The 14,148-nt window shown below is 33.9% G+C and overlaps 1 protein-coding gene across 1 annotated transcript; it reads left to right on the top strand.

Moving 5' to 3' along the window:
• The first annotated feature begins 220 nt into the window (after positions 1-220).
• LOC134852029 (tuftelin-interacting protein 11-like) lies at positions 221-7,536 on the top strand. The gene is made up of 5 exons (XM_063868306.1): positions 221-225; positions 491-906; positions 1,330-1,536; positions 3,569-3,789; positions 7,140-7,536. Exons 1-5 carry the CDS (start codon positions 221-223, stop codon positions 7,419-7,421), a joined length of 1,131 nt encoding a protein of 376 aa, XP_063724376.1. The 3' UTR covers positions 7,422-7,536.
• The last annotated feature ends 6,612 nt before the right edge of the window (positions 7,537-14,148 follow it).

Here is a 14,148-nt window from a genome sequence, read left to right as displayed (position 1 = left end):
AGCTCAGTTGAGCTCAGCTGATTTCCTTCCTCCACAATTGAACAGCGAAAGTGTAAAGGTCTCGAAAAACGTGATGGCTTCTAGTTGCAAAAATGGAATTTAATTTTCAGATTTCCAAGCGAAATGGAAAAATTGTCTATTGATCCAGTTTTCTCAAATCGGATCAATTTTGCCGAAAATGTGCCACTCATAAATTGATCTAAAATTTCAAAGAGCTTTAATGGCGTCTGTTTTTTTTTCTTCCAAATTCGAAAGTTTTCAAAAAACAAGTCCGTCGTATTTTTTTCCGGTTTACTTGCGTTCATTGACTCTTTTACTACTGTCTGTTGGCTATATTCTTTTAGTTGCTTCCTGTGTATAACTGTTGTCGGAATATTTTGGGCCTCTGGTATAGCAACCTGCTTTCTATCGCCTCGATGTTTAAAATGTGAAAATTTTGTTCTTATGTGACCATAGTTGAATCATATAGACGAACTGATTTTGAGTTTAGATCAAACTCAATTCGTTCAAGTGAGCGTCTCATAGAAATTCTTGAAGCATGGTCACCATTGTTGCCCAAAAACATATTCATCAACATCGTGGAACAGTTTCTCATTCCGAGGCTTCAAGAAGCCCTGGATTCATGGAACCCAGTTTCGGATACAGTTCCAGTTCATTCCTGGATCCACCCCTGGTTGCCGCTTTTGGGCGACAGATTGCAACCTTTGTTTGTGACTATCAGAACTAAGTTGGCCCAATGTCTCGTTAACTGGGATCCGACGGACAGAAGCGCGAAGATGATCATCGAACCTTGGAGGGATGTGTTTTCGAAGGGAGAGATGGAAGCATTCCTGATTAAAGCGATTTGCCCTAAGTTGAAGATGGCTCTTCACCTAATGCCACTGGACAATACTAGTTCTGGAATCGGTTTGTAATTGAATCGCTGGTTTTGCAACTTTTCATTTGCTCGCAATTTTTTGACCGAACGGTTTGCTTGTTGGATTGATTCGCTTGTTCATTATCAATTTCATGCTTGATACAAAATTAAGTTTTGATAGTATGCTAAAATTGGCGTGAGGTACTTCTTTATATTTTACTAATCAAGGTGCCAAATGATTTTCATTTAAAGTGTTTTGTATTAATTTAAATAGAAAATTCCTTGAGGTTGAGTGAGCTGTTGAATTATTTCCAGCTTTAATAGAGATTGAAGTTCGATTAATAAATTTAAGTTGTAAGAAGAATTATGACTATGTATTGCAAAATTAGTCTCCTAGTTTTTCTGAAAATTCTTGCGGTTTTTGTCTCTGCATGCAATTTTAAATTGAGTATCCGACGATGAATTTGTTTAAGAACTGCTTCGATCTGTGTTGATCTGGCACGACCTCCTCTCTCTGCACCAGTTGAGTCAGATATTAGTGGCTCACTTCTTCCCCAAATGGATCCAGTGTCTCTGTGTCTGGCTGTCTAACCAGCCCAACTTCGATGAGGTGGAGAAATGGTACAGAGCATGGCGGAATGAGTTCCCTATTCAACTTCTAGCTCTCAACGAAACCAAAGGTCACTTTCATTCAATTTGTGACCATAAAAGCACACTATTAACAGGCTCAAATGACAAGTTTCTTCTTCTTTGGACAGTTTCAAAGAAATTAAGATCCAAATAAGTGGCCCTTCTAGGCGAAGCGAATTTTTCATATTTGTATGATTTTTTTTTCTGTAGGCTTGGGTTTCTATTCGAGGTTGTCATTAATAAATTTCGCTTTGAGATATTAGAGCAAGTATTCGCTACCCTACTATGGCAATGAATGTGCGGGAGGACGAGCTCTCACTTCACCTATATATTCAGTTCTACCAAAGCATAATTACTCAAGCTAAGCGTAGTGTATTATTACCAAGATTTTTAAAAAAGCTAAGTCGCAAGTAAAAGTGTTCATTTGGTGGTACTTTTGGTATATTTCAATTTAATCATATCTAAGCTTATTTATGCGTAAATAATTTAATGGAATATGTTGCTGCTTTATTTTTGGCTAGTGCTATGTCCTGTTTGAAAACAACATTTACTATGAAAATGTATGGGATTTGGTGTTTTTCGTTTTTTTTGCGACGCTTTGGAAAGTTTTTGCACTTTTCGCAGAAATTTCAGTTTTTCTCAAACACTACTTTACCGATTTTCAAAAAAATGGTTGAAATAGAAAACCGGCTCTTGTGCCAGCATATTCTCAAAAAAATGGTTAAAATAGAAAACCGGCTCTTGTGCCAGCATATTCTCGAAAGTTTCACTTGGCCTATTTGTTTTGAGTTTTTTTTATTTTCTCAAAAATTAAATGCACAATTCTGAGATGAGGGGTTCAATCAAAAGAACAAGTTATGTGGATCTCCCTTTCTTAAACGGCTATTCTTTAAATTCGGTAGAAAAAAATGTATGGCCTCAAACAAGCCCATTTTTTGACATTTTGATTAATTTTAAAACTTTGACTTCTCAAATCTACCCTGCCAAATCAGTGATAAAGGGCTTAACCGAAAGAAGAAAATCAATTATGCGAATTTTAAATGCACAAGCGGCTATGCCCTGTGTTTTTGAAAGAAAAATATGGCCTTAGAAAATGTCCAAATTTTGAAATTTGCCCGTTTTGTCTTACGTTACTTTTTCAAAAACTAACCTACTGATTCCGAGGTCGATAGTTCATTAGAACTTAGATTTCCCCGAGTAATCTGTTTTAACCTGTTTTTTTTGTTGAAAAGCTGATATGGACTTTGAAAAAGTTCCTTTTTAATTTTTTATTGTTTTTGATAGAAATTTCGTCAATTCTCGAAAACTACTTGCTAAATCTCATATTAAGGCCTTAATTCCCATGCTTTAGTAGAGAAAAGTTTATGAACTTAGGAAAAATAAACTTTTTGATCAATTTTTGGAATCTTTCTCACTTTTTTTTTGAAAACTACCGAGCTAAATTCTGAGATCAAAACTTCAATTGAAAGCGCGAGTATTAGATTTCTTTAAATTAGCTGTTTATCCCCTACCTAAGCAGAGAAACAAGAGTTTAGTGTCAAGTCCATTTTTTGAAATTTTTAAATTTACGCATTTCTGTATCAGTAGAATATATGATTAAAGATATTATAACTGGTAGATTCAGCATAAACAGGTAGATTCAGCATAAGCAGATGCGAGGACGTGAGACTCCTAACAACGTGTCGGATATTCAAATCAGGAATATTTAAAAAGTTTTCTTTTTCTCGGTCGAATTTTTTTAACAGTGGCAATTTGATAGAAGTTCTAGCTGCTCTATTGGTGGTTATTGTTAGTAAAATTACAAGCGTTCGTAGTGCAGATATGAGAATATATGTAATACTCCTAATTTCAAGAAAAGTTTTTTACGCTGCCTTTTTAATCGTTTCTTTGTGTTTGCGAAGCGTAGCTTCGCCTCTGGGTTGAATTTGGCTTCAATATTGGAACTAAGTGAAATGTACGAGCAAAAGTATGGTCTTCAGTCGCAATAAAGAGAAAATTATTTTCTTCTTCAACTTGAAATTTATAATGAAAAGTAATTTTTTAACTGCCTGTTACTTATTTTTGAAAGATATTTTTTATTAGCCTCTTTCAAGCAAGCAATGGACATGATGACCAGGTCTGTCTCTGGATCATCTGTGATGGGCTACGAGTATGTCACCCCCATTCCACAACATCCAGGACCGCCCACTCACAATATGGGGGGCATGCCTCAGCATCAGTACCACCCATACAACAACAGCGCCCATCACCCGATCTATAACTACAATATGCCAGCTACTGCTGCTGACGGATACGTGCCGCACGTATGTATTTATATGTAAAGGCAAGACAAAATGCGATGTAATTAAACGGTATAAATACGATAAATTAAGTGTCTTCTTAAGCGTTACTAGATGTTTTTCCAGCAAACAAACATGTTAGTCGAGAGATCAGCGGTTCTAACCGCGTAGTCGCCGATTTTCTTGACCTGACATAATCAATGAATCTTATAACCTACATCATAATCGAATCAAATTCTGTCAAATAACACTCTGCATTTGGCGTCTTGTTAATTTTCCTGCTAAGAACAAGTATCCGTAGTTCGAACTCGATCAGGACCTGAGCGTTTTGAAAACAAGAAAGTTCAGCATGTGTATATTTTTTTGTTATTTAAGCCTCCTTCTCCCCCCTTTCCACAAATTTCTATCATGTGTCCCCAAGCTTCTTTTTACACTATCGGGCAGCGTAGTGTATTTGTACGAACCTTCCTTTTTTCTAAGCTAACTCGCAAATAAAAGTGTTCATTAAAAGTGCTCACTTATTTGGTTTACTTCTGCTATAATCAAGATCTGTAGTATTAGAAGTTTCATAGCATCTATTAGCTGCTTTTTTGTGGCTAGTGTTTGTTAATAAGTATAAGTAAGAGTTCGTGGCTGAGCGGATAGTGTGTGATACTCATAATCTCTGTTGCAGATCGAATCTGAGATGTAGCCAAATTGTTACTAATTCGAGGCTTATTTCTTCTTTTTCCTATAGCACTTTATAGAGCTACTTTTTATCATGTTCTTGCGTATTTTTGCGAAGCGAACCTTCACCTCTGTGTAGATAATTGTTTCCCCCAATACCTCAGTTTTAGTCTTTTCCACGCGAGAGCATGTGTATTTGTTACTTGGGAAACAAACTTTTTCACCGTACACGACTATTTCAATTTTGTAAGAAATTGACTGCTTTTTAAATGAAATTCCATTTACTTCGAAGCCGTTCTTATTTGCTCTGGTAGTCGACAGAGTTAGAATCCCGGTCTGTCCTTGTTTTTTACACTTGCGAGCGTAGTGTAATAGTACGACTATCCTTTTTTCAATCTAAGTCGCAAATATTGGTGCCACTTTTGGTGGCACCTCTACGGCTTTTTGATAGAATGTGCTTTGACAGTGGATTATGAAAAATTAACAGAGCTGATGTATTTTTATTTGTAGGAAGAACCGAAAAAAGCTATTTGTTTCAAGCAACTTCAATCATAAAAATATGACTTCATGAAATTTTTTTAACTCAATTTATCTCGCAATTTTTTTGAAATGCTTAATTTTTTTATACAAAATTAGGCTTTAAGTATTCCAATTTATTACATGCAAAGTTAATGTGGAGGCATTCAGCTTGTTGTTTTCGAATTTTTTTTTGCAAAATTGTGTCTATCTGTATTTGGTGAATTTTTGCTGCATCGCATAGGCAATTTTATAAGCATATATAGCTGCTTTAATTGTTTGTCGATATTTTAGCGTTCATGACCGAGAGGTCAGATTGTGAGACTCCTAATTTCGAAGTCGCAGGTTCGAATCACATACGCAGCGAAGTTTTATCAAATCGAGGCTTTTTTCTACTTTCTTTTACTTCACTTTATGAAGCTACTTTTTTGTCGTTTTCTCGCTAATGTTTGCGAAGCGCAGCTTTGCCTGTATAAATCTATTGAGTTAGAGATTTCTGGGACTTTCGTTTGTCTGCTTGTTTTTTGTCAGTTTACTTTCCAAAGCATAGAAATTCTTGAAGGATAAGGGGTTTTCCAAACTTTTACACATGTGCAGCGTAGATTTATTGTACGATGCAATTAATTTTTCAACCTAAGTAACTACTTTTGGTTTGCAATGAATTAACACAGTTAATGCTTTTTAAATGCATCAATTGCAGTGAAAAAACTAATGGTTCCTAGCTAAAAAGAATAATAAGTACCCTTGGGACAAGCAAGGTTGTTGCAGCCGGGTGCTAGGCTTTTTGCTCCCGTGAACAACTTTGCAGATATTTGTCTTGCTTCCTATTAAATTCAAAGACAATCAACCAGCCAGCGCATCGAGACTCCTTCCCACTTAGGGCTTAGAGGTAACGCGGTCGCCTTTGTACCCTTAAGTTCGGGGTTTCGTTTCACAGCTGGACCTTGTTAAGAGTCGATGAACGCAGATCAGACTCTTACATGGGTCGCAATAATTTTTTTGTTTTTTTTTTCAGGAAAAGTATTCAAATTTTTTCAAGCTCAAATTTACTTTTTTTCGCGGCTTGACTTTTAAGTTTGTCTTAGGTTCAGATCATTGACTTTGGCAAAAAGGATTTCAAACTCCACTATCGAACAGCGTTAGAATGTTTTTTTTTTGTCGGCTATGATCCTGGATTTTATTGTAGCAATAAACAGGTCGAAACCTTTAATCAGCCGTGTGCTGCTTTTTCAGGTAAAAACCTTGTTTAATCAAGCTCGAATTTGTTTTTTTTTGCGGTGTGTGGCTTAGCTTTTCAGGATTAGCTCAGTTTCATTTTCTAATTTGAAGGCAATTTATACCAATGGAAACAGCATGTGGCGCTAAGAAAAATGCGAGTTTTTGTTTCGAAAACGAATTTTTATTTAAAGATTTTTCTGCGGAATTAAAAAATAGCTGTTGATCTTGTTTCATCTAAAGATCTTCGACGTGATGTATTTAGTCTCCGAAAGTCAAAAATTGTGTAAAAAATTACTTTTTTCTTTCCTTGAAATCCTTGGCGTGTTTGCAATGTTTAAGAGTCGATAAGCGTAGTTCAGAATCTTGTTTATGTCGTGATTTTTTGTTCGTTTTTTTTCAGAAGTCAAAATTTGTTCAGGCTCAAATTTACTTGTTCGCGGTTTACTTGTTCTATTTTTTTTAGTTGTAAAGAACGCATACTCCACTATCGAACAGCAAAATTGTAAAGGTCTGGAAAAACGTGATCGACTTCTAGTTCTGGGTTCATGTTATCAAAAAAACGTCGATCATTCATTCAAGTATTTCACAGAGCTTTAAGGCCATATATGTTCTTTTGAAGTTCGAATGATGAGTTTTTTTTTTAAGTAAATCGGTATTTTTTTTCGGTTTGCTTGCAGCCATTGATTTTTTTCCAACTGTCTGTTGGCTATTTTAAGTTTTTAAGCGTGAATGAAGAGTGAATTAAGTTTTCTTGAACTTGTGCTATTTCAAGTTCATTTCAAATTAATTCGCTAATTGAAGGCAGATTATACTCTCAATATAAAACGGCAGCTGTCGCAGAAAAGCGTGCATGACTTGTGCTTCAAAAGTGGGTTTTAGTTTCAATATTTCCCAGTTACCTTTTGATCCAGCTTTCTTGAATTGGGATTATTTTTCATCATTGAAGTCCTAACTGGTAGTTGATCTTGTTTCAGAGCATCTTGCGACTGCAACAGCAATCAGGTGTCGACTCCTCGTCTGCATCTATGATGCAATTGGACACTTTCCGAGACCTAGTGGAACGAAGATGCTCGGAACTGAACCTTCTGTTCGCACCTGTTCCAGGAGTATTTCACGATTCGCGCCAGGTGTACACTTTGGGAACTGTCAAAGTGTGCATTGACAAGGGAGTCCTGTTTGTGAATAAAGGGGGAGGGGGTACTAAATGGCAGCCTATGGCACTACCCGCTGTGCTGAGTTACGCGAAAGATAGATAAATAAAAACTGGAAACTCTTATTTGTTTGTTGCTGGGAGAACTTTTCTTCTGGCTTCTCTGATGTAACTATTGTTGCGTTTATAAAAAGGGTTAAATGTTTATTTTGGAAGCTATTTTTAATTAAATCACACTTTTTGAACGTTTTTATGATAAAGATCTCAAAACAGGAATCTTGAATATTTAATATCTTGAATATTGTTCCTTGCTTTATTTGAAATTAGTGAAACAGTAGTTAAATTAAACCAAGTTTCATGTACATCGAAGGTTTTTGTATTAAACTAACTTAGGTAAAAATTTGGATCATATTTGGTGTATAGTTTTGGACCGTTAATATGGTTCCTGATGAGAATTTGGGCATTCATGATGTTAGATGGCTACAGATCGTCTGGTGACACGGTTGCTTCGATCGATTTGAGAGTCGGATCCTAAACAGAAAATTCCAAGAGTCATCCGCATTTGCTTGCGAACAAAGCGTTTTTAAGAGTAATAAAACGTAGTGAGTACTATTATGTAGGTCTTGGTGATTTTTTTCAGGAAAAAGTCTTGAAGTTTAATCGTCTCACTTGATTTTTCGTGATTTGACTTGTGATTTCTTTTTAAGTTCAGTACATTTCCATTGTTAAAATGAAGACAAACTCAACTATCGAACAGCAAAAGTGTAAAGAACAAGAAAAACGTGATCGGCTTCTGATTTCGAAACTGGAAAGTAATCAGATTTTCCAGCGAAATAAAAGTTAAATATTGATCCAGTTTTCTCAAATTGTGCTTTTTTTAATAAAAAAAAGTACATTATAAATCGTTTTGCAAAATTGCAGAGCTTTAAGGCCATCTACTTTTGTCTACGAAATTCAAAAATTGAAAGTACTTGGAAAAAAACAAGTTTTTTTGCGTTCAATACTCTTCCAACTCAGTTGGCTATGTTATTTTACAGCAAAACTTTTTCTAGCTGAGCACAGTCCGCAAGCAAGTCCCTGAATACACAAGCAAATTAAGCGGATTTCGTGACTATTATTTTTCAATCGCTCTTGCAGTAAGCAAGAGTATTGTAAACAGGGACTACATTTTAAACCCATAAACAATTTTGCTAACAGAATTCGCAGGTGATATGTTAAGTGCTTCAAATGAATTCATATCCAAACATTTTTAGCTCAGAGGTAACTCCTCTTCTTGGGACGACAAAGGTGCTGGGACCGAGAGGCAGTATTTTAAAATTGAAAACATTTTTCTGGGAAAATATTTGCGGATTATTGTTGGTCTGCTTTTTAAAATTGGTTTAATTTCCGGAGCATGAAAGTTTCTGATTGATGGCTTACTTTTTAACGGTCGTCTGCTAACTTACCGCTTGATAATTTTTAATTCAATACGAACTCAGCTGCGGAAATGATATTTATCGTTTTGTTTTTCTCAAATTGAACTTCACTCGAGACAGACGTATTAAAATTTTTTGACAGTTTTCCAAAAATGTCCTGTCTTGATTTATTTTTAGGCATAATATTGCTTTGTATCGCCAGTGGTTTGAATCACGTGAAAAATTATTTTTCTTGTGATTCAAACCACTGGCGATACAAAGTAATATTATGCCTAAAAATAAATCAAGACAGGACATTTTTGGAAAACGGTTTAAAAATTTTAATACGTCTGTCTCGAGTGAAGTTCAATTTGAGAAAAAACATAACGATAAATAAAATTCACATAATGACGACATTATCTCTTTAATTTTGAGCTCAGTGCATCACTAGTTTTGAAAAATGGTGATACACTGAGCTTAAAATTAAAGAGATAATGTCGTCAGCGATAAATTTTTTGAAGTTATGGGGCTCTGAATATGGCTTTTGTGGAATAGTTATTGCACGCGAAATTCGATATTTTAACAATATCTTATAATTCTAATTAAGAGTCCTAAAACTGATGGGTTATGTAAGGCCTGAAAAGATCTGAATTGTTTCGTTTTGTGCTTGAAATTGCGCGTAGAAAGAGGTGAGGCAAGGTTTTGAAATATGTTTCCTGAAAAAAAAACAAATATTGGTACCAAAAAAACTCAATCTAGAGCTAGTTTAGCTGCTTGCATTCGCCAATTGTAGTTTCTCTCTCTTCTGTATCAATGAACTCAAATAACATATAAATGATCAGCAGCCTAAATCACCCGCAGCAGTGAGCTTTGCAGTATTACATTGGGCACAATAAATATAATTAACTCATAATTCCCTTGAATCACTTGAGTTACTTGGTTGGGACAAAAATAGCCAGTTTTTTTTTATTTGCTTTAGAAATATGTATTTTCACTTGCAAGAGCATGTGATTTTTAATCAAGTTTTGGATTTTTTTCTGAAAACTACTTTTCCTACACTTTCTGCAGCTCAATTGCTGCTACTGCGCAGACATGTTTAGTTTCCATACAGTTCAAATAACATTACTTCGTGGTTCATTTGAGGTAGTAAATAATTGTATTTAATTTTTTTAAATTGTTTTTTTTTGAAAAAGTGTTATAGTTTTTGGACTTTTTATTGTCGTCCTACCTTTAGCTTTTTAAAGCATTTATTTTTTTCAAAGCTAAGGTTTTTTACTTAGAATTAAATGGTTTATTTAAATAAAAACAAATATTATGAAATTGTATAAGATTTGGTTTGTATTTTTCAGTTTTTTTATTCTAGAATTTTGTCAGTTTTCTCAAAAACTACATGTTCAATTTGCAAAAACTGGAATCAATGATGAGATCGCTCATTTCTCGTGTCTGCATTTACGCTTAGTCCGTTTTTATTGTACCCCATTATCTACAGCCCTTAAAAAATCCGGGGAATGGGGGGGGGGGGAAGGGGGGGGGGGGAGTTTTTCAATAGAGTTTTTTTTGTGTTATCGCAAATTAACCTCCCAAGTCTGCAATTTTAGATTCAATGGATAGAAAAGGCCATGGAAAGTTTGCGCCCTAACAAATTTCAACAAAAAACCATGGCCTTCGGATTATTCTGATTTTTTGATCGTTTTCTTTTTTCAAATTTTGACTTGTTTCGAAAACTACGCACCTAAATCTGATAGTTTCGATTCAATCGAAAACAATGGTGGAGTGAAGCTACCCTGCATTAGTGGCCATGCTAATTTTTCCCTCACAAAATCATATATTTAATTTTTTTTACCGTTTTTTTTAATTATTTGACTTTTCGCAAAAAAATACAGTCCCAAATCTGAGATTTTGCAGTCAATGGAGAAAACGAATGCCGGCAGTCCTCCCAAAACTTCAGCTTCGATTAAACTCTTGAGCTGCCTCGATTAAATTGTTGGTCCAAAAATTTTCATCTTCGGGAAAATTCGGATTTCTCAAAAAATTTCGTATTTATTTATTTCATTAAAGCAACAATTAGGACTTTGTATGGAAGCCAATTACAACGATTTTAATTTGACCCATTTTATTCTGCGTCCGTACAACAAGATATGAAAAAAATCAAACAATTATCTCAAGTTTTTTTTTTGAATTCCTGGTCCTATAATTGAAAAGTGTTCCGTAGTTTGTAAATTTACAAAATCTGATTTTGAATAAATATTTTTTCACTTCGAAAGATTCAGCCTACATTATTTCGGCTTAATCAATTTGTGTTGCTTAGCTTTACGGGCAAATTAGAGAAAATATGTATGCTTGTTTTAAAGAGGATAGAAGGTAAACATTTTGATTTAAATTACTTTACAGCTTGAAGATAAGATTATTTATGACTAAAGTTTCGTTTTTGCCTTATTTGCCGGTGGAATCGTGATTCTCGGTGCTTGTTTAGGCTGCTTATAAGCCTCATGGCGCTGCGTTTCATTTATTCAATCATAAGCTTAGAAAGAATAAACGATACGCAGCGCAAAAATGTAAAATTGCAATTTTGTCTCCAGCAAATGGCAACATTTTTTTTTTATTACTCTCGTACGATTATTTTCTATAAATTTTCAAGACAACTCATTTTGTAGTAAAGACACTTTTGTATTTCGTGATGATTTTTTTCTGTAATAATAGATGAAGTTTGGTTATTCTCAATTTAGAATTTTAAGCAGTTTGATTTTTTTCAAACATCATTTCAATTCTTTAGTTAGAAGGAAGGCAAACTCCCTTATCGAATAATAAAGTTTGTTGGTGGTTTGCCAACAACGAGATAGAGTTTATGTTTTGAAAGTGATTTTTTTTCCTGATTTTCCAGTGTAAACTCAACTTAACTTATTGGTCCAATTTCATAAATTGAGTTTTTTTTTCAAAAAAAGTGGTTTCATTAATTGTTTTTCAAAATTTAAGAGCTTCAAGAGCCAAATTATTTTTCACTTCAAAACTCGCGAATAATATTTTTTTGAAAATAAAAATATTAAAATCCAAATGACTGAAAAGGTTTTTTTTTTAGTTCTCTTTTTGAAAGTGAGCTTCAATAAATTAGATTATCCAGCGGAACAAATAAACATATTTTTAATTTTTTTAATTGGGTTAAATTTATTGTGAAAGGATTATCATCAAAAATTCTGAAAATTTGAATCAATTTGATGTGATTCTGTTTTTCCACGAAACTCAAAAAACGAAAAAGTTACGGAACTGATTGGCTTTTGCCAAAAAGTTTGAAAAATTTAGAAATCGAAATCACGGGGATTTGGTATGGCATTGCCTTTGACCCCGTGTAAGTTTTTTTGGAATGTGTCTCAAAGGGGCGCAAAAAATAAAAAATAGCTAACACATATTTTCTTGCCGTCAGTCAAGTTGATTGGTTGAATCAAAAATTTTTTAAAGTTATTTGCTTTAAAATTCATATTGAAGATCTATTTAATTTTTCAAAATCTTGAAAAATTTTGACTATTTGCCTGTATTTAATTTTTGTTAGGGTTTTGATCCGAGAAGGTGACGTGGAATAAATCTGTTCTCGGAGTTTTTTCTCCTTGTTTGCTTGTTTTAAAGAGGATAGAAGGTAAATTTTTATTTGCTTTAGAAATATGTATTTTCACTTGCAAGAGCATGTGATTTTTAATCAAGTTTTGGATTTTTTTTCTGAAAACTACTTTTCTTACACTTTCTGCAGCTCAATTGCTGCTACTGCGCAGACATGTTTAGTTTCCATACAGTTCAAATAACATTACTTCGTGGTTCATTTGAGGTAGTAAATAATTGTATTTAATTTTTTTAAATTGTTTTTTTTTGAAAAAGTGTTATAGTTTTTGGACTTTTTATTGTCGTCCTACCTTTAGCTTTTTAAAGCATTTATTTTTTTCAAAGCTAAGGTTTTTTACTTAGAATTAAATGGTTTATTTAAATAAAAACAAATATTATGAAATTGTATAAGATTTGGTTTGTATTTTTCAGTTTTTTGATACTAGAATTTTGTCAGTTTTCTCAAAAACTACATGTTCAATTTGCAAAAACTGGAATCAATGATGAGATCGCTCATTTCTCTGTGTGTCTGCATTTACGCCTAGTCCGTTTTTATTGTACCCCATTATCTACAGCCCTTAAAAAATCCGGGGAATGGGGGGGGAAGGGGGGGGGGGGAGTTTTTCAATAGAGTTTTTTTTGTGTTATCGCAAATTAACCTCCCAAGTCTGCAATTTTAGATTCAATGGATAGAAAAGGCCATGGAAAGTTTGCGCCCTAACAAATTTCAACAAAAAACCATGGCCTTCGGATTATTCTGATTTTTTGATCGTTTTCTTTTTTCAAATTTTGACTTGTTTCGAAAACTACGCACCTAAATCTGATAGTTTCGATTCAATCGAAAACAATGGTGGAGTGAAGCTACCTTGCATTAGTGGCCATGCTAATTTTTCCCTCACAAAATCATATATTTAATTTTTTTTACCGTTTTTTTTAATTATTTGACTTTTCGCAAAAAAATACAGTCCCAAATCTGAGATTTTGCAGTCAATGGAGAAAACGAATGCCGGCAGTCCTCCCAAAACTTCAGCTTCGATTAAACTCTTGAGCTGCCTCGATTAAATTGTTGGTCCAAAAATTTTCATCTTCGGGAAAATTCGGATTTCTCAAAAAAATTCGTATTTATTAGAGAAAATATGTATGCTTGTTTTAAAGAGGATAGAAGGTAAACATTTTGATTTAAATTACTTTACAGCTTGAAGATAAGATTATTTATGACTAAAGTTTCGTTTTTGCCTTATTTGCCGGTGGAATCGTGACTCTCGGTGCTTGTTTAGGCTGCTTATAAGCCTCATGGCGCTGCGTTTCATTTATTCAATCATAAGCTTAGAAAGAATAAACGATACGCAGCGCAAAAATGTAAAATTGCAATTTTGTCTCCAGCAAATGGCAACATTTTTTTTTATTACTCTCGTACGATTATTTTCTATAAATTTTCAAGACAACTCATTTTGTAGTAAAGACACTTTTGTATTTCGTAATGATTTTTTTCTGTAATAATAGATGAAGTTTGGTTATTCTCAATTTAGAATTTTAAGCAGTTTGATTTTTTTCAAACATCATTTCAATTCTTTAGTTAGAAGGAAGGCAAACTCCCTTATCGAATAATAAAGATTGTTGGTGGTTTGCCAACAACGAGATAGAGTTTATGTTTTGAAAGTGATTTTTTTTCCTGATTTTCCAGTGTAAACTCAACTTAACTTATTGGTCCAATTTCATAAATTGAGTTTTTTTTTCAAAAAAAGTGGTTTCATTAATTGTTTTTCAAAATTTAAGAGCTTCAAGAGCCAAATTATTTTTCACTTCAAAACTCGCGAATAACATTTTTTTGAAAATAAAAATATTAAAATC

This window comes from Symsagittifera roscoffensis, chromosome 7 (genome assembly GCF_963678635.1).
Source record: "Symsagittifera roscoffensis chromosome 7, txSymRosc1.1, whole genome shotgun sequence".
NCBI classification, from domain to species: Eukaryota; Metazoa; Xenacoelomorpha; order Acoela; family Convolutidae; genus Symsagittifera; species Symsagittifera roscoffensis.
Note: the sequence above shows the minus strand (reverse complement) of the source record. Positions and strands in the feature narration are given on the sequence as shown.